At 42.0% G+C, this 20925-nt stretch overlaps 1 protein-coding gene across 1 annotated transcript in view; it reads right to left on the bottom strand.

Annotated features, from left to right (window-relative positions):
- insra (insulin receptor a) overlaps positions 1 to 13541 on the bottom strand; it is a 45232-nt gene extending 31691 nt beyond the window's left edge. The window contains exons 1-2 of the mRNA XM_053437240.1: positions 12211 to 13541; positions 2183 to 2731 (exon numbers count right to left, since the gene is read on the bottom strand). Coding sequence (XP_053293215.1) covers positions 2183 to 2731; positions 12211 to 12310 — 649 coding nt within the window. The 5' untranslated portion in view covers positions 12311 to 13541. The remainder of the gene's footprint in view (positions 1 to 2182; positions 2732 to 12210) is intronic.
- Between the last annotated feature and the right edge of the window lie 7384 nt (positions 13542 to 20925).

The following is a 20925-nucleotide window of genomic DNA, read 5'->3' as shown; positions in this document are numbered from 1 at the left end:
CAACATCTGAAAGGGACACCGAATGCCTTGCTCTCCGTCCTGTGGTTCAAGCTGGGGCTTGACGGGTCTTTTCATGCTTCAGCGAAAGTAGGCAAAAAACCGCAGGTCCCAGACCACAATACCACAAGCCCTGCCCGTGCCGAATGCAGGCCCATGGCTGAAGACCAGTGCTCGCCAGTCAGCATCTGGCGTTGATTCATCAACAGAATATGGCACACAATTAGGAAATCATATGCTGGGAGACTTTTTATATAACACTTCCCCCTTGAAATTCACCACATCGCCACAATTTGACACTAGGTCTTCTGGGCCCGTTCTGCAAATGTCTTCAAGGATTTGTGATGACGGAGACAAATCACCTCAAGCACAGACATTAGTGGAAAAACTATAAAAACACTCTTCAGTGGCAAGAGGACTGGAGAGCATAATAATGGGGCGTGCTCAGCTCAAGAGAGAGAAAGTGCATACAGTCGCCACAGCAAACAAACATCACTGAGAGCTCGAAAAGTCAGACATGTGCAGGGGAACTGCTTCAAAAGAACTGTTATTACTAATGTGCCGCACTGTTGCGTAACGGGTGCGAGCCAAGGTGTTCACACGTCACCCATGCGCAAAATTCTTCTCAGCACTCGAACTTGAACCTTTTTGGCAGTGTGAAACGGGTGGGCTTGTGGTTTTACAGTAAAAGCCAGAACATATAGGGAACAGCCCGTGTCGCCGGAGCTTATTGCTTCACAGCGGAGAATGAGAAATGTGTCATGATGTCCACAATCTTCTTCACCTCCTCCACACACACGAGAGGAGCAATGACAGCAGTACGGCCTATTGAGAGTAAACATTCATGGACTAACTGGCGAGGCGTTGCGTCACATTAAGAGTACAGTTCAAGCTGCGTTGACACAGAACTTGGCCTACTTAATTTAACCTGAACACATGACACAGCTCTGACATTTCAATACCACAAAACAACTTTAAAGCTGCAAATTCATCCTTCACTCGGCTGCGAACTAAGAGCTATTTTGGTTTGAAGCACAGACCCCCATAATCTTTTATTTGATCCAAATGGAAAGTTGAATTCTGTAAATGTTAGACTGGTTAGACGTGTAGTAAAACCAAAGGGGAATGGAAATAATGACGTGTCGGTGGAAAGTAGCTGGGAAAGAGCTGCACTAGGAGCTGCTACTAGTCCCTGGCAAGGAATTCATTTGACAATAATGTAATAGCAGGGCTTGGATTAGAATTATGAATATAATCAAAAGCCTCCTGGGAAAATAAATGTTTATCATCTAAAAAATTATATTACAACTGCATCTTTTTAGACTCAACTAGATTATCATTAAAAACTAGACAGTGACTAACATGAGACATTACTGAATAAAACCCATCTGCTGAAGAACAGAAGCTGCAGTTGAGTCCATGAAAAGCAGGATAATGGCAGCGATTCCTATTAATTACTTTGTCCTGATAGTTAAATACTGTTTAAAACATTTATTGGAACTTCTCATAATACTGAAGAAGTTTGTTAATTATCTTTATCGCTCTCACAAACCCATACAAAAACAGGCTTGTCTGTCATAGACAAACGGAGCATCAGCATCAAAGGGAGAAATACCATCACACTGGTGGGCTGCAGGGCCGTGACAAAAAAAAACACCCATAAAGTTGTTACTGTCCTCAGCAGGCAGGCAAAGCTCACAATAACTCCAGAAATTCCCGTATTGGTTGTGTGCGACAGATCCCAGCAGTCAAATGCAATTGATCGTTTTATCGCCCTGTGGTTTTTAGCCATGATCCAGGATTCTCATTACATGTATCACGACGGTTGTATGAGGGAATAGTTCTGTTACTCAATACCATAACATTTGCTACAGGAAATATAAATTCTCCAGATGGAAGCCAAACGTCGTGTGAGTTTCTTATAAGCAAGAAAACAACATCTGATTATTTCCAGTTATTGATGATCAACAAAAGAATTATACTGACACATGTTTCTATTTTTTAGTCTGCTCCTCTTACACCAATGCTGGGAAGATATATAACAGACACAGTGATCCTCAGCAGGATGGTCCTGGACTAGTTCTGTGTGTGCAGATCGTATGACACCAGTTCTACCGCTGACAATAACAAAGGCCAAATATTGTTGCACAGGTGATAGAGAATAATAACAAAAATGTCTTCTTACTTTTTTGACATTGGTTCTGCGTCCAGCAGCGTTCACTGAAGTGTCCATTGATTGTTGTCGTCTGGCAGGTGGTCTTCCCGAGGGCCGCCCCTGGGCACACGTCTCCACACTCTCTGTCGTTCTTGTTGGCCATGATGTAGTTGTCCTCCACCGTGTCCAGGATCTTGGACCAGTCCAGAGTGGAGAGGTAGCAGAGGTCTGGGTTCTTCTCGATTCTCACGGCACCGCGGGTGATGTTCATCAAGCTGTGGAGGCCAATCTCTCGCAGCTGCAGCATTTCGAACAACACTAGGGCGTAGTTGAAGAACAAGTTGTTGCCTCTGATGACTGTCAGGTTGGGGAAGAGATCACTGAAACTCTCCAGGCCGTAAACCCTGAAGAGCAACAGATAGTCTGTGATCACTCTGAGCTTTGGAAAACTGAGGCCGTGGAAATCCTCTGGCTTGGTCTTGAACATGAGCAGGATCTTCAGGTGGCCTTCGATCACAGTGCAGTTCTCCAGCGTCTGCATGTTGGTCACATTGTTGCGGATGTCCTTGCTTACACAAACTGAAGAGACAAGAAAGGAAAGACACAGGTTCTTTAGAAACTAGACTCATTCATGCATCATTTACAAAAAAGATCTCAAAGGCTAAAACAATAATGTGTGGAGAGATTGAGATTTACAGTCATGTCTTATGGGAAAATAAACTGCATTATGCATTATGAAAAGGTGATATTATGACTCTTAGATGTGGAGAACAAGAAGAAGATTCCTTAAGACAATTTATCTGGTGCCACTGACAGAAGATTACAACTGCTGCACTTGGCTGATACGTCACGCTACAGGTTTACTCTGCAAACTGGAAAAACAGGGTGGAAGAAGTAAGATGAACAAAAGGAGGAGAAATAATATATCTTTTTTTTTTTAGAAATAAACTGAAAAGTACTGAAAAGTACGTGGTTGTGTCTCTGTCTTTGATGAAGACCAGACTATCCTCACTGACATTTTGTTTAGCAACCACATATCTGGCAGCGAGCCACTGTCAAATATGGAGCGCTGTCATCAGAGCTGTGCTCATCCTTGGTTACGCTGGGTTGATTTGTGGAGTTGCTTCTGTAACTCGAGATCATAAAAAACATTAGCTAATGCATAAAAAGCATTTGTCTGGGAGGGGAATTCAAGCACTAATGGTCGTTTATTGCAACTGTAGTAAGTTTGGGGCCGCGTCAGTCCTCACCCAGACACATGATCTGGTTTGATGACAAAAATTCCTTGACTCTGCTGCTGTGCAGACACGTCCCATATCAATCACCTCAAATTATACTGTACCACAATGACAGTATAATAGATGAATGTGGGTGTTGCAACTTGAGATAATTTACCTGTCCTTTTTGGTTTTCATTAATCTTTTAGTCTTATGAAAGTCAAATAGTTATGACAGAGCCTCACAATTATCACAAAGCTGTTTATTTTAGGTTATTCCTCCTCATTCTGCTTGCACAATACATAAGGAATAAATCTCAATATATTAAACTTTTGTTTTATTGTTCTCGATGAAAAATATAGTTTGATAATTAGTGATATTTTTTTTTATTGTGCATCCCTATTCGAGAAGCAAGAAATTGCTCTTTTTATTAGTTTGCTTTATTGAATTAATCAATCAACATGTCGTTTCCACTCTAGATGAATCTCAAGAGAGCTGCAGCTGTATATAAAACGTGCACTGCTCTTGAAGCCTTCTGCAAAATAAATCAAGCCCTATTACACTCAGGGGGAGGTTCTGCATGAGGAACATCGACTGTAATGAGGATTTCCTCAGCTCTCTCCACTGGAAACCAGCCAGCTTTTGGAGCACATGCTTGTGACATAACACCAAATAATGATGGTCATAAAGATGTTTTCCTCTTCAGGTGCATTGTGGGACGTTCCAGCCACAGTGTTACAGTTCACAAGTCATGGGTGCAGCTGGAGGTGTGCTGCCTGGTGAGAGGACTACATTTGTGTACCGAGCGCACCCACCGTTGAGATGGGCGCATCAGGCCAACTGGTCAGCCATGTGGGGTAGTGGTATAACAGCTAGGCGTGCACCTCTTTATGGCAGCGGCTCATTTTACACTTTCTGTTACATAACAGTACTAGACAACTGGCACACACGGGCACACACACACATACACACGGTGTCCCAACACTGTGTCCAAAAACCAGCTTTTCACTCCATGACCTTTACCAGAAAAGCTCAATTTACAGCAATTATCGAGAGTTTGGCCAACGACTGTGTGGCTTCTTTGAGAAACATCTAAATGTACGAGCCCCGGGTTTAAACTGCCGCCTGTTAAAAGCAGCTTGGCCTGGATCAGCAGCTCCTTTCGCTGAGTTGTATGCATGAAAGTCACAAATCTGTTCTTTCAACACATCCACCTCCAAATGAAACTGTTCCTATCAAACTGACAGCAGCTGACGGGGGCCCGCAGCAAAGTCTAGATCCATGAAGGAACCCATTTCCAAGAGCCTCGGAGCCACACGCAGTCAAACGGAACCGTTTCGTGAACAAAGCTGTGGCAGTGTCATAATACGAGGGGATGGTGATTCTGTGCTGGCAGTGAAGTCAACTAGCAGAGTGCTGGGTGACCCTGTGGAGGAGGCGAATCATCACAGGGCAGCGAGTCCAGGCTCCTATCAGTGTACACTTTCAGCCAGGTCAGTATTTTTAGCACCACATTCCCAATAGAGAATCTAATACACTCCAGCCGTGGCGATAGTGGCTCACATTGGAAACTGGAACATGGCAGCCCTGGTGTGTAAGTGAGGAATTTTAGAGCAGAGAAAGAACTGGCCGGGCTGACTTCACCATGTGTGAATACTTAGTTTAGGAACGAAACTCTGGCAGAAGTGGAACTAAAAAAAAAAAATACTTAAAAAGCCACATGCACAAATGGACACACGATATTTGGGGTTCTTTCAGAGTAGGGAACTGAAACAATGACGACATTACACGACTCAGGCAAAACAAACCAGGTGCGTCGCAGAATTTAAAAGCTTGTTGGAAGAACTGGGAGACATCACAAAGGTTACTACGGAAACTAGGCTGGCTCCAGCTCTCCACACATCAACTACTTTGAGCGAGACAGCCAAACACCGCAATGGTGCTCTGAATTGTCAATTAGAGGCATTAGAGGGACAGATCACTATTGACTGATGCTATTAGATTCCATCCATCTCCATCACTGCCTGCACCTCGGAGACAGATTCACTTTTAAGGTTAATTAAAACGGAGCAGTGTGATGGTTTCCCATTTCAACAACACTGTGAGCAAAGAAAAGCCTGTTAATAATAACAAGATGGAAAACCCGCAGACACGGTCAAATCAAAATGCAAAGGTTAGACCTGCTCTCTTGTCTTTTTTTCATTATTGATCAAATGAAAGGACAACAACAATCATTTAATTTATTCCACCAACAGGATGAGTAGAGATTATTTCTGGAAAGAGATTTGCATGAGACAAAACATATATTAGAGTGACATTTAAAAAGTTAAGTTCAAAAGATTTTGAAGCTCTTTTCCAGCTCCATAACTTAAAGCTATTCTATCCACAATATTAAAATAACAGCATCATGAAGCACTACAACAGTAAATGTTGAATTGAAGGCTAATATATCAATATCGCCAACTTTTTACTACCTTGGCATTGGCCTCCAAAAATCAGTTAAATGATAAAATGACACCAGCATAACCTTGTAACTTCTAGGCCTGGTTTAAGCATTATTAAGTATGTCTGTACACCGGCTCATGAAAATCATACCTGGGTCACGGGACGGTCCTAAATTTAAATCAACATGCACTCAACTTAAGCTGTGAGGTGTTGAGTACTGTGCATATCTATACTACAGGGAGTCCGCTGGAGACTTCACCATCTGTCCACTGTGTGCTCATGGGTATAATGTACAAATCCACAATGTTCTCACTGCAGCTGCAAGCATCAAAAGGCAATTCTGATCTTGTGAAGGAGGTGAATGGCGGGGGAGGGGGGGGGGGGGCTACAGGTTGTTAGACTAATGGTGTAAATTATAGCCGGGCCTTGTAGAGAACTGAAGCCTCAATGAGCACACAGGAACACAGAGGAACACACACACACTTCGTGATTGCAACACTTCCCTTTTCAAGGTTTGTGCTGTTCCTCTGTTTTCCAACCTAGACTAAAAACTAACCACACAACCACAAAATGCCGAGGTCACCGAGATACATTCACTGTCTCCAAACTGACAACATATTATGTAATCCGCTTTAAGAAGGGCTGTAAAACATAATCATTACACCGCTTTAAAAAGGGATAGTTCACCCCAAAAAAGGAAAATGATCTACTCACCACTATGCTGGTGGAGGGGGTGGGGGTGAATTGTTTGAGTCCACAAAATACTTTTTGGAGTTTCATTGGTAAACAGCGTTGCAGCCAAATCCTTTTTTACTTACCATATATTATTATATTGGTTTTGGCTGCAACGCTGTTTACCCCTGAAATTCCAGAAGCGTTTTGTGGACTCAGACACGTCGCCCACACTCCATCGACACAGTGCTGAGTAGATAATGAGTGTATCTTCATTTTTGGGTGAAGCATCCCTTCAAGGTAGACTGCAAACACTAACATCTTTTAATAAAGCTCTTCTCTGAAATAGAGGAATAAGGAAACAACACAATCAAACAAACTGTTTAATCTCAAGTCAATGCTTAACTTTCAACGGTATTTGGCTGCAATTAGGAATTAATTGAGAAGTTTGTCATCTCTCCCAAATGCACAGGATAGGATATTACAGCTGCTACTAAGTTCCTCGACGATATATAAATGAATATATTGTAAGCAGGCGCATGGGTAGAGTGGCTTATCAGATGAAGACGGTTGGTAGGGGTGCCATGGAAAGCATAACAAGGAATAAAGTTAAGCCAAAGTAAATCCGGGCCCAGCCTTTAAATAGAGTGAAAGTGAGTAAAAGAGGGGGCCTATAAAACCACAAAGTTCCCTCTTGGGATAATGTGATGGCTATCACATTGATAAATGGCTTTCGACCAGGATAATTTGGTGAGTCAGTTGCCCACCAGCTGCCTGTGCTTACGAAATATTCCTCCTGCTGGTTAGCAAAAGAGTCAATTGAACAGGAAAATAAACATTTAGAAGCCTATTATTTCTTTTTATCCGTTTCTTTTTAAATTTGGGACATTGATTACTTTAAAAAAAACCTTGTGACATAAACATGTTGTTAAAGAAACACAGGCTGCATCAGAACAAATATATTTTACAGACCTTTAAGATCATGTGGGCATTAAGGACAATGGGGGGTAATCATTACCTCTAACGTGTGAGTGCACAATAACAAGCACATTTCCTGTTAACAGGAGCACGGTGTCAAGGGTAAAGATCTGACACAACAAGACTTCCTTGTCCGACGCCTGCGTGGTCAGAGAGATCGAGTGCAGGTGTGCCTTATTGCTCCATTTCCAAGCTGTAATTTTTTCAAACGTGAACCCGTCAACCCGGATTAGAGCGTCATTGTCGAGGCTGACGAGTGCCGAAATCATTCTATTGTGTTCATGTCAAATCCACTCATGACTTTGGTACTTGAGACGGCACTGAAGTGTGCGTGTGTGTGTGTGTGTGTGTAGTGTTTTTGGAGGGGTGGATGAGAGGTGACAGCTTCATCACCTTACAGTTGGCGTTTTGTCAGGAGGAGTGAACCCAGGGTGGCAGCTGATTGAATCGTTGCCCACATACGAGACCTGCTCCGGCCCCAAGTTGTGCTCGACAGCGGACAGCCACTGGCTTCCTGCTGTTTGACACTGCTGATTAGGTGACGCCTTATCATGGCACAACAATACGCCACAGTATCACAACCAAACCACCTGAGGTGAACCAAGCAGGAAGTCGACCACAGTTTTTGCCTCTTAAGCAGTAACAATACATTCGAGTCACATACCTTAGCTTTTGTAAAAACAAATAAATACAAGTTGGAAAAACCCCAGAAATTTAGCTTGATGATATTTCCAGAATCATTGCCGATTATTTTATCCATATAGAAGAAACTTTTTTCGGACCGTTATACGATAATAAAAAAAATTATTAAATAATTTACCACGGTTGTTATGTTAACACCGGATTTCCATGAAACTTGGTGGAAGGACACAGGATGGGTCGGGGAAGAATCCATTAAATTATGATGCAGATTCAACATTTGCACCTTATTTCCCAGGGAATAATTAATGGATCTTGATGGGGAAAGAAATCAGGCACATAAAGGGAACTGACAGAGTGTGTGAATTCTGGTGCAGCTTGTATATAAGGGTACTGTTGGGCATTGGTGGAGGTATATGCTCTCCTGAGTGCTATTCTAGTTTGACAGTTCAATTTTATTTCTATCTGGGCACTTGTAAATAACATATAACGGCTGCTCTTATTGTGCAGGAAAAGAAATTAAATAAAAATCACTTTTGACAATAACAAATCAACGGGCATATATACAAACTGGCATCAATACAGATAAATATGTTTGAAGATAAAACTTGTATCTTTACCCTTTCCATCTTTGGGATTTTTAACCACATGCTGTATATAAAGAGTTTGGGGATTGTTTCGAGAATTCAATTATATTTGAGATGCTCCCATCTGCTAACTTTCTTTGACCTCCTTGCATAGGGGGAAAGAGGTCAGTGGTGTTCCAGTCTGAGTCTGTTGGGGCGGCTGAGCTTGTGGCACAATTTGCAAGGAGCAGTTTCTGGTCCATTACATATTTTTCATACCCAAACCACATCCATGCACGATAAGTAGTTCCTCTTTTAGGTACACGCTCCCTGATTTGTCTTTGGCTGGTCTGAGTCCTACCCGCAGTTCAGAATGAACCCTTCCTGTGTCACGGTACTCCATGTTTGTTTGTGTTGCCTACATGCAAGTTTCCTGCACGCATATGTGCCGTCCAAATGACTACAACATTTCCATTAAAAATTGATTTGATGCACAGCTAAATAAACAGTAATGACTAATATGAAACAACAGACGTTTTTCTATTGTCACATGACGTTGATAGGCTATAACTCATGACGTGTAATCAATGAGTTAGTGCGGTGGGCGAGACATTTCTCAACATCACAGAGGTGATTACAGACAGGAAGAGGGGACTGTATTAAAGCCTAAGTAGAACATGACAAAATACATTTATTTTATTGGCAATTGTTTTGGTTTTTTTAAAGGTTCTGATTATTGGATAAATATTATTGGATGCAATAGCATATCAAAATATAAAAATTTGTTCCAAAGCTTTACCAGTGCAAAAAGTAGCACAGACAAATTTTCCGATATTATTTTACAATTTTTTTTAGGATTACACAAATTAAGCATTGATTTGTCATTTACTGCAAACGTATTTGTTGGGAAAAACAGTGGCCCCCACTTAGGGTAAGAAATCTCATCCTAAGACCACTAAATGATTTTTAAGCTCGATGGTTAAATGAGTCCTGAAATAGTTTGGATTTCTGAGATACCTTCAACACAGCAGTAAGTGCTGTTTAACAACCACAGCTCATACAAAACGGATGTGTGTAATTCTACTTACTCAAACAAGAAGCCTAACCTGGGGCTAAATACGCTAGATGTAAAAAACTAAACAAAAGAAGAAAACATAGGAACAGAATGATGTTACTTGGACATTTTTTAGCTCTTACAAAACTGCCACTCAATAGTGAATAAATTAACATAGTAACTAACACTGCCACTGGACATAAGCCTCTATTATGAAGTGAATATTTTCCACTAAGCTGAGCTGGACAGCGACCAACGAGTAGCACAGGAGGTTTCCTGACTTCGACACTGGTCAGTCGGGCTTATGAAATCAGCCAGTGTGAGGCCCAGGTTCCACTCGTCCCTACTGTGGTTCAAACGCACGTCTGAGGAGTGAGGGGGGTGAGGGTGGGGGTTGAGGGGCCGCCGCAGCGCAGTTGCTCAACTTGCTTTTGATTTATGTCTCAAAAGTTCTCGTTCCGACTGGTTTAATGGCTTCGCTCCCTTCAACCCTCACTAAAATCTGATAATCGGTGGGAGAGTCTTGCTTTTCTGTTTTCTTCAGAGCGCCTCTTAAAAACCAACTTCTGCCAGGTACTGTAGAAGTGTGACGTTTAAAAGGGACCTGGGGCAACACACTGTTGGACACAAACAAAAAAATACTAACTGCTTATACTGAACATAGGAGGAGGAGCTCCTGTCAATCCGTCTCTGAACTAACACAACTGTTTGTTGTGTATATGTGCTCATGTCAGGATTATTGTAAGACAACACAAACTTGCTCTAAAAGCTTTTTTCTTCCCTCCAAGAAAAACTGAAAAAAGGGATTAACACTTCAGATCAATTAATTAGTATTCACAGAATAATGAAAGTAATTAAAACACCTGTATAAGCCTGTTATGTGTTGCCTTTTGTGCCCCTAAATCAATGTAATGTATCTGGGCATGGACTTTCCTATAGAGACAAAGATTTGAATGAAATCATCTATGTTGAACAACATAAATAAAAATATGTTTTAATGTATGTCAATAACACTCCAGAGTATTAACTGAGATTGCCAGATTACAATTTAAAGTGACAATAAAAGGGTAAAGCGGCAAAAAAAAAAATTGATGCAAATTCATTATATGTAATTGTTTGACCAAAATGCCCAAAATGACATGGTTCCACTTTTTAAAATGTGACAATAACCTCATAATTCTAAATCAATTCCATGTTTGTGTTTTGGATGGGGCCGCAGGATACATTGGGGAGGATCTGTCTTTGTTTTCTTATCTACTATAACCCCAAACTTTTACAGACTGAATAAAGTAAATTACTAGAGACTTATTATTGTTTGAATCTGATTTACTTAAACTGCTCAACAACTAATTTATAAAATATTTGGATATAAAATGCTATAAACTCTGGAATGACAGGTTTATATGTAAAAAGTTGCTTATAGACATGTAACACCTTTAAATAACAACAAGAACGTTTCCTGATATACAGGGAAATAAATGAGTCTTGTTTATCAACCTTGTTGTTGTCTAAAAACACCTACACTTACTGTACAAAAGTTTAAACATGCAAGTGGTTCTCCAGGTTTGCTTAGCATTTCCCCCACGACTATAACCAATATTTGCTCAAAACTAAAAAGATTCCAGCGGTGTGAAGCTGCGAGTGTTTGAGAAACGCGAAAATGTCTCCGGGGTGACTGCAAATGTGTTAATTCATTGTTATCACCCGGGGTCGGTTGGCTGGTGAATATAAAGGGGATTGTCAGGAGCTTTAAAGGGGGCTTATTGTTCCATTCCTGCACAGGGCACAGCTACAAGTCGAGGCTTTCCAATCTGCAATCTGCAGCACAGTCCAAGTAATGCATTATTATTATTATGATCCCAAATCCTAAGACTGCTTACGAATGTGGGACAAAACATTTTGTTTACAGTTGCTGCTGCAGACTCCAAAAAGCCAGATAAGTGTTAACCTTTGTCCCTCCAATGCAATGACTGTCTACAACTTGCTGCCTACGTGCCTCACATTACCATCAGTAACAAAATAAAACAGATCTGCATGTCAACATGGCAGCATTCAGTGATTCCACATTTTGTTATAGCATTTATCAGCATATTTAATTTATTGATCTTTTTCTAAATAATTATAAATGTGTATAGACATTAGCATTATAAAAGGATTGCAACTATTTGGGTCATAAACGTCTATCAAAACATAAAGAATTAAAATCAAAACATTGGATTAAAGCCACCATTATTGTGACACATGTAGTGAAACGTGTGAATAACAGTAGATGTGAGTGTTGATCATCTTTCCAGTGACACACAGATATTTGATAAGTACAGGACAAAGATCATCATCACATATTAAATTCCAAAGTGTCTCTAATGTCTCGTGTCTGACAGCATCGTTTCTTCAGATGTACACAGCGGGGGTAGGGGGTGGGGGGGAGAGAGAGAGAGAGAGAAAGCTCCATGTTGCCAGAGAAGTGCGATCATTAGTGTTACTTACTCTCTCCAGTCGCTCGATGACAGCTCACCACGAAGCAGACAGCGGTCAAAACAAAACACAAAGTCCGGGGACACATCACTGACTCGGTATGAGACACCATTCAGCTCCTGTCCCGGGTCAAAACAGCTCGGTGGCCCCCTTTGGAAGAGGAGGGCAGCTCAAAATGGAGGAGAGACACCTTCAGGAGACTGGTTTTGTTTGGTGGCGTGGGCCAACAGGTAAACAAAAATAAATAAAAGACATCCCGGAAGATGGGCGGAGGATCGAGTCCAACGTGTTCGGGTCAGACGCAAGCTAGCGCCACGGCTACCGCTGCTAAAGCTAGCCACCTCATGTGGAGGAGGAGGGAGGAGTGGGGGGGGGGGGAACCGTGGACACGCAGCAGCACGCACACACGCACACACCCACACGCACACGCACGGCTCCTCTGTTTGGTGTGTTTCAATGTCAGGTTGTCCCGGTTGAGTTTGTCCGAGTGGGGGGGCGAAAAGAAGAGCAACAAAATAAACAAAGCCGCGCGCAGGCTAACGTCAGTGCTAGCCGCGGAGCTAGCTAGCTGCTAGCCGCCTAGCCTGGCTCCACCACTCCCGTCCAGGCCACGAGAGAGAGAGAGAAGTTTGCACCGCTTTTTTTCCAACTGTGCTAAATTAATAAAAAAAATCACGTAACAATGCACACGTGTATAAAAATGGAGAGAAGCTGCACCCGCGGGGGGGGGGGGGGGGAATGAATGTAAATAAAATAAAAAAGCCGAGCGCTAACTTAATTCAGGTTTTTTTTAAAGCGTGCGTGGCGTTAGCGTGTGTTTGGATTTTTAAAAAGTCCTCCAGCGAGTCGCGAACATCTCCCCCTCTGGTTCCTCTGGTGCTCGTATCCGTCGAGCGGCTCCTTCGCTTCCCGAGCGGGTGCACAGATTTCAGGGGGGGGCTCCGGGGACGCTGACAGACGGGGTCGTGGCTCCGCAGCACTCCGGTGGTCTCCGTGTTTTTTTTTTTTTTTTTAAGAGATGTAGTTTCTCTACTGTATTAATGCAGGAGGTTTTTGTAAAAACATGCACGTGCGATCCAAGTTGCGTCCGCGCCCTCCCGACATTAAAAGCAGCTGCACCGGAGCGAGTGGGATAAAAAGCAAGTGAGATAAAAGTTCTTCAGCGTTATTTGTCCCTTCTGATCTCCCACAGACAGACTGAGGTAGATTGTACAGTCTCTCCCAGCTCCTGTAGGATCCGCTTCTCCTTCCCGAGCCAGTAAACAAACCCTGCCAGCGAGCCAGATGGGCTTCAGGGGAAATACGGACTGGAGCTTATTGGATTACACAACAAACTGATCCCACTGTCAGGTGGTGGAAAGTAATGCAGTTAACTCCGACCAGTAATTTGTAGTGTGGAAGTCCAGTCATTTTATTCATGGGGGTGCATTTCAGAAGCATTTTGCCCCCGGAGAGCTTTGAGTCAGAAGAGGATTCGATCGGTTGTTCCAAGCGACAAGACATCAATGAAATAAGAGGATAAATAAATGAAAGCATGGAATACGTGGATAGAACTCATGGCCCAGCGGTCTCCTCATGAAATCACATTTTGATTTACTACATGCACACTTTTTATTTGGATTTGCACCAACTTGCACACGCTCATAAATATAAGTTCATCCAGATCCATGAGTTCTTCTTTGAGAAATCTAGAAAATGTCATGGGAATCTGTCCTGTTATTTTTGCATAAACCGACCAAATGCTCAGGAAAACATCACCTCCTCTTTGGAAGTCACTATAACCACCAGTCACCTCTTGAAAGCACATTTAAATTCACTAAATATGGATTTTAATTTACTTTTTTCTTTGAATCCGCAACAACTTGCATAACTTAAATATCAAATATCTGTCCCCCAAACGTGACGGAGGATTTGTTTCCATCAAGATCCATGATGATGCATAATCCTGCTAACTAATACAGAGAAAAGTGCAGAAAAATTCCTGGATCCACTCCCTGCTCCTAGAAATGAACCAACAATAAAACCGATTCTTGAGTGGTCATGCGCCACCACTCAAGGAAATTTCATGGAAATAAATTGAGTAGTTTTTTGCTTAATTCTGCGAAGGAACAAACAAAAACAGAAGAAAACAGAACTTCATTGGCAGCTGAAGGATGAACAAATCTAAGAAAGCAGGCTCTTAGTGTAACGCTGTGTGTATAGTGAGTGTGACACGTGAAGTAAGGCAAAACAAATACTGGGATTAAGATTTATTGGATTATTGACATTTTATTTTTTAAGATACATACGCTTTTTTGAGTTTATGATGAGTTACTTATAAAGCAACAACCCAGTCATTTAAATACTTGTAATAAGCCACATGTAGTGTATTACATTGTTTGACAAATTTTGTCAAACAACACACAGTCACATCACAGGGCCACTGAAAAGCCCTGTTAAACTTTTTTTTGTGTGCAATGCTTCTCAACTAATGTAGGTAAAAGTAACAACTACAAGACAGTAAACACACATTTTTGTATGTTTGTAACATCTTAGTAACATACTGACAGATTTGTCCAATAATACACATTCAACTTAACCTCGAACATATCGGGTTTAACTTTTTTGTATTTTACATTTAAAGGTCAAATGAATGAAGGACATTTTTGGGTGTCGAAAGTTTGTAACCGATGTGAAAACAGAGTCAAAGCAAGTTGTGAAACTCTGTAACAGAAGCGTTCTGTCAAATCTCGCCCTCACATTGTGCAGTCACAAGTTATATCTTGCATAATCACCTGGGAGAGACAGAGAGAGAGAGAGACAGAGAGGGAGAGAGAGAGTAACTGAGGGAACAGACAGACCACTTTAAGGTAAATGCATTTGGCCGTTAGCCTCCGTCTAATTTCCATAAAGATCACATGGTGTTTTGGAAAGTCCCCAAAAGGCTCGATCTAAAGAATCCAGATACCATGTTCCTAGACTGGCTGTTTCTCGTCCGATCTGGTTTGAGCGCTCATGTTTTGACAGTTAGGACGATTCCTTGTTATTTCAGGAAGCTGATGGAAGGTGGGGGGGGGGGGGGGGGGGGGGGTTGAGGAAGGAAAATCCCTGATTGATTCAACCATTTTCTCAGAACTTGATCCCTCACCTTTCTCACACACTCGGACAGATACGACTGGAAAAAAAAAAAGAGACCCACTGCGATTACGTATTTCACACTCTGTTCCCAACTGAGCTCTCGGGGGCTTGAAATATCTGAGATTGTTCTTACCCGACATGTTTGTCTGTGTCACAACCGCTAATTCACTACCTGTTTACATCCTCTGTGCAAGCAGCAGCAGCAGCAGCAGCAGCAGCAGTGAGTTAATCATGTCCTGTTGTGCATTACACTAAAATAGATCTGACTGGAACACTAAAAAGCGTCTCTTACAGGATTTCTGTGGCAGCTGCGTCCCTGACCAACATCTTCAGTCCTCAATTTACTGTGAGATCTTCTCTTATTTGTCTGAGGTGTGAATGTGCGCCGGCCGCTCATCTCGGTGCAGATGCAGGACTTGGTTCCGTTGGACTCGACGCCTTCTTCAGAGGAACATGAAACAGGAAAGCAGCTCATCAGCACCTGGAGTAATGTTCTGGAAGGAGAACTGAAGCTCCACGGTCTTTGGGATTGCTTAATGCCTTTTCGACAAGTGCCACTTAAAAGAAGCACAGAGGGGTCACTAACGAGCAGTTCTAGCCACTGAGCCGATTGGACCATCATGCACTGCAGCAGCATCTTGCGTTGCGGATGAATCAGAGCTGAATTGCACCATTGTGGATTGTATACCTTAAACTTAATCTTAAACTTAATCTTATGAATAGTATGTTGAGAGGAGGAGGTTCCATAATGAGATTAATAGACAGTGACTGGAGGAAGCCATGTCCCACTTCCCAGTAATGAGCTAGAGGCAATGTTTTTTAGATATAGGGAGAACTCTATAAATAGAGAGATGGAAATAGAGAAATAGATGGATAGAAACATGGAGGGAAATAGATATATACAGAGATAGAGACATCACGAGATATATGAAGATACGAGAAAGGGATGGGATATATTAAGAAATATATATAAAGATAGAGATACAGAGGAATAAGGATAGAGATGAAGACCAGGTCAGATAGATTGATTAAAAACGTGTCACAATTGTTTACAATATTTTTTATAAGTCGGATGTGTTTGGACGTCTAAGCTTCTTTGCTTCTAAAACCTTAATTTTTTTATCTATATGATTAATGAAGTAAGAAAACTGCTCACTAACAATACAAATTTAGGATGACGTCATTTTAAGTAAACTCTCTAATATCTAGTTTAAACCAGCAGGCTTCAGACAGTACGACTGATCCACTTTGGTCAGATTAAGATTATTAGGGCCAACAGCTATTGTGTTATTGTGGCTCAGATGAACAAAAAAACACAAAAACAAACGAGTCATAAACACGTGAGCTGCAGTGAACAGTGTGGCGCGTTGCTCAGGACTTCAAAGGTGTTTTCTTTTTAGCTGCGACCTCTAATCCTGACAATCCCACTGATCCTGACCTCTGCTGGGGTCGGAGGTCGGGTCCAACTGGTAAGAGCATAGTCGTACCACTGGCAGAGGAAGGGTGGAGCAGGAAGGTCAGGGTGGTTCTTAAACCAATTAGCAAGAGCAGGCAGCTTTTATTATAAAGCGGATATATACTGTATAAATATATATGTTTGTATTTGAGTGTGTGGATGGAAAAATATTTTGTAAAGTAAAAAGATAAATGAGCTGTCAAATAAAAGTCGTGGAGTTCTTCCCTCAAATAAAAACATAAAATACTTTAATACCTCCAATTTGAACTTGTGTAGAAGTATATTAGTGTTATACTATATAATCTGAATACTACGACTAAATAAATTAAAAACACGACATAATAAAAAAGTATTAGTATGCATTATGTGTCATATCTTTGTCTGTAGTCGCATGTAATCAATAACTTTCTGCTACTTAAATGAAGCCTGACAAATGAAGTTTTGTGGAGCAGATGTATCGTGAAAAGTCAAATGGAAATACTCCAGTAAAGTGTTGTATTGTATGTAAGTGCACTACTTGAGTAAACTTTCTTTGCTGTTACTTCTCATTACTGACTTAACATCACAGCTAATCAGTATGCGTGTTGTTGATTGGTTTAAATAATGATTTCTGTGAGGTATAAAAAACAATCAGCAGGCTGGAGTTGTACAGATTGAGATTATCAATTGTTAATTAAATGTAGACTTTTAAAAACCAATCGGAATTTAACGGTCGATCCGAGAACACACATACCTCCACCAATCCCGTTAATGAAAGTGGAAAACAATCCCTGGGTCTGCTCCCTTAATTGGAACAGCTCTCTCCGTTAATTGGTTCTTCATGGGCCCACGACACATCCTTCCACCAAGTTTCAAGAAAATCCGTCGAGTATTGTTCGGTAAAATCCTGTTGACAGACAAACAAACAGCAAAGAAAACATAACCTTCATAACACAACAACAACATGAGGCCGAGAACAATCACACTTGATGTTCAGGGTGGTGGATTTCTGAGTTTACACAAAAGCCAGAGGAAGCTACTGGCTGCTTTGTAAAGTGGGAACAACACAACAAAAAGCAGAACTTCTACATCAGCTGCCGTGAAGGAGCTGCTGTCTGTTCCTCCATCAACACTGATCAATCACAGGCTGAGTACTTCAAATAATTGGTCACCATCTCGCAAAGCAAACCATATGTTTAGATGACTATTCCGGCGGGAATTGTTAGGAATGATAATAAAAATCACTTAGTGCAACTTGAAACTGGTTTTACACAATTCCCCCACACATGGGTTTCCTGTCTGAGGGACTTGTAGTTATGTTAAGTGGTGATGCTGCTTGTGGAAGGAACTCCAACATCCGATATTTACATGTTGGCTGTTGAAAAGAGTTACGTTGTTGGGAGACCAGGCCGAACAATAGGCAAACGTGAATGTCCTGAAAAAATAAATAAATAAAAGGCCTTCAGCAGCTCATTATTAATTAGTTTACACAGGGAGAACAAAGAAAAAGATCTAGACATTAAACAAAATGCTTTAAATAAATATCTAAATACAGTATAAACAATAAATCAATAGGTATTTTACAGTTTTATAAGGTGTTATCAGGTGATACGGACAGATTCCATTTGATTAATGAAAGGTTTGGTTTTACGTCGGAAAGCAGAAACATCTTTGAGTTTTTCTTTTAATTTATGTGTTGGAATATGAGTCGAGAAACACACAAAGTCATCAGAACTCTAAAGATAAAAAGGCAATTTCTCATCCCTGACATGTCATCAAGGGATTTAACCTCCATGGATAACATGTTGACAAGCGTTCATCATTTCCACGTCAAGGAATACTGAGCAGAGTGGAACAGATTTCTGGTTTCACACATCGACTGTTTATAAACAATACGTCTCCACTTCCTCCCACTATCCTGAAATGAAGCCAAAATATCTTACACTTCCATTTTGTGCATCTGAAATCTTGCAATCATGAAATCTCACCAAATTGTTATACCATTGAATAAGTAATGAGATGTCCCATCCACTAACTTGGAGGAGGCGTGTTCCACCATGTGCAATGTTCACAATGTTTTAAAGCAAATTAAAGAATTAAAGAAAGTGTATTTATGAGGTAACGAAGTGGTGGGGGGGGCCTGTTGCAGGACAAGCAGCGTCCAGGGAAGCTTTTCCTTAGAAAGCTGCTTGTTGCCGCTGCTGGAAATGAAGTTTATCAGCGTGATGACCCTGAATCACACACCAACTGTGGCATGAAATCCAAACAATGAGCTCAATGAGGCTGAAGGCTCATGTGGCCTGTTCATCACGACACGTGGCTGCTCTCACAGGGAATCATTATCAAATACTGATTTAAAGGGGGCTTTAAACCACATTAGGTGAAGACGTTGCTCTCGTCGCCCGAGGGGAAATGATCCGTACAAACTTTTTTTTAACACAGATCCGGTGACGCCTGAGGTTTCATATTTGACTCGGGGCCACATAAAGTGCTCTGCTGTGAAAAACAGTGGAATTCAAAAGCTGTTCCAAAAGCTCATATGCTGTGGAAAATGGAGGAAAACAAAGTTATTTGTTAATAATATTCTCTCAGATGCAAAACGAACCGATGTGGCACTTGAGTTTTCATGTGTGTGTGAGTTTATATGGTTTCTCAGTTGTGACCTAAATCTGTTGGAAGTGATCACCTCACTGCAGGGGGGGGGGGGATTAGAGGGCTCTTACATAAAAACCTGAAGCCGCACTTTCTGCTGTATTAATTACATCCACACGTCGTAACCTTTAGCTTCTTCCAACGTCTAGGTATGTGGGTAGCACCCTGATCGACTGCAGCAGCAACAACAGGGTCAGGGTTCACAGAGATAGGGCTGAGGCTGTGAACACACTGTGACCGGGGGGGTTTTCTTTTACAGTCGATGCTAGATGTTGGTTTCCAGGGATGTTGAAGTGTGTGTGCGTGTGTGTATGTGGAGGCCAACACCTAACCCTGAGTCAATCGTCGGCCACCATGTGCCAGGAAGTCATATGAGGTGGTCTGCTTATAGAACATGGGAACGCAGGGAATCGTGGCAGAGGTTAGTGACACGCCGAGGTTCACACAGACCTGTGTGACTGGGAGAACAATGAGGTTCAGACATGATTCATTCCCGGGGCTCTTCCTCGACGCCAGCGCGCTGTACCTCTCCTCCGCAGGAAAAGATGCTGCCGTGCGTGGGTTATCCACCACTGGGGCCACTTCCCCTCTCCCAGTACGCCTGCAGGGCCGCGAGGTTGTGAAAGCCTTCTTCCTGACGCCGTTCCCAGTGTTTGCAAAAGACAATACTTTAGGTTAAGAGGCAGGAGTTGATGAATGCTCTCCCTCTCGGATTTTAATGGACATCTATAGGAACGGCGCTGTGGACTGCGGCGTGGCCTCCAGCCAAGTCCCGGAGGCCGGGTTTTCAAAGCATGCGAGCATTCCTCCGCTCGCATGCACCTAACTGAAGCCTGGAAAGTAAATGTGCAATGACAGCGACTCTGCATCACAATACATTCCAGCAACTCCCCCCAAATAGTCACATGGCCCCTTTTCATCCCCAACACGAATACACCACAGAGAAACACCAGAGAGGCTCTCGACCTCAACTTTATGCCTTGGTAGTGATCTGAGTGGTCTCAGCAGAGATGCCCCCCCTCCAAACTATCCCGGGAACTGTTTTATAACTTTGGCTTTATTCTCGGCTAGTCCGGTTTGATGCCCCGGTGTATAAAGTAGGCTATAGCCCAGGATATACCTCTCTAGTCCAGATTATACCCCTCTTGTGACTGTATTTCCAATGTTTTAAGATTTTTCCCCCACCAGATTATATCTCTCCTTTTTCATTAATAAGGTTACTCAGGGGTAAGGAAAATATACTGGATCTATTATTAAATAATAGATAAAATACAATTACAAACTTAGAATTTGGAGAAACATTAGGACATTTTTTAAATAGGTTTACGAATGAGGTGTTGGGGGGGGGGGGGGGGGGGGGATTACCCCATCAGGGTCGGAACAAGTGAATACAGTAATCCGGCCGAGGGGGGGTTATGACATAGGGTAGCCTTTGTTATACCCTGGGTAAATTCTGGGCTAGTCCGGTTTATACCCGGGTTAGAAAACCAGCTAGCTCACTTTAACTTTAACCCGGGGTATAG

This window comes from Pleuronectes platessa, chromosome 13 (genome assembly GCF_947347685.1).
Source record: "Pleuronectes platessa chromosome 13, fPlePla1.1, whole genome shotgun sequence".
NCBI lineage: Eukaryota > Metazoa > Chordata > Actinopteri > Pleuronectiformes > Pleuronectidae > Pleuronectes > Pleuronectes platessa.
The sequence above is the reverse complement of the archived record's forward strand: the minus strand, read 5'-3'. Positions and strand labels throughout refer to the sequence as shown.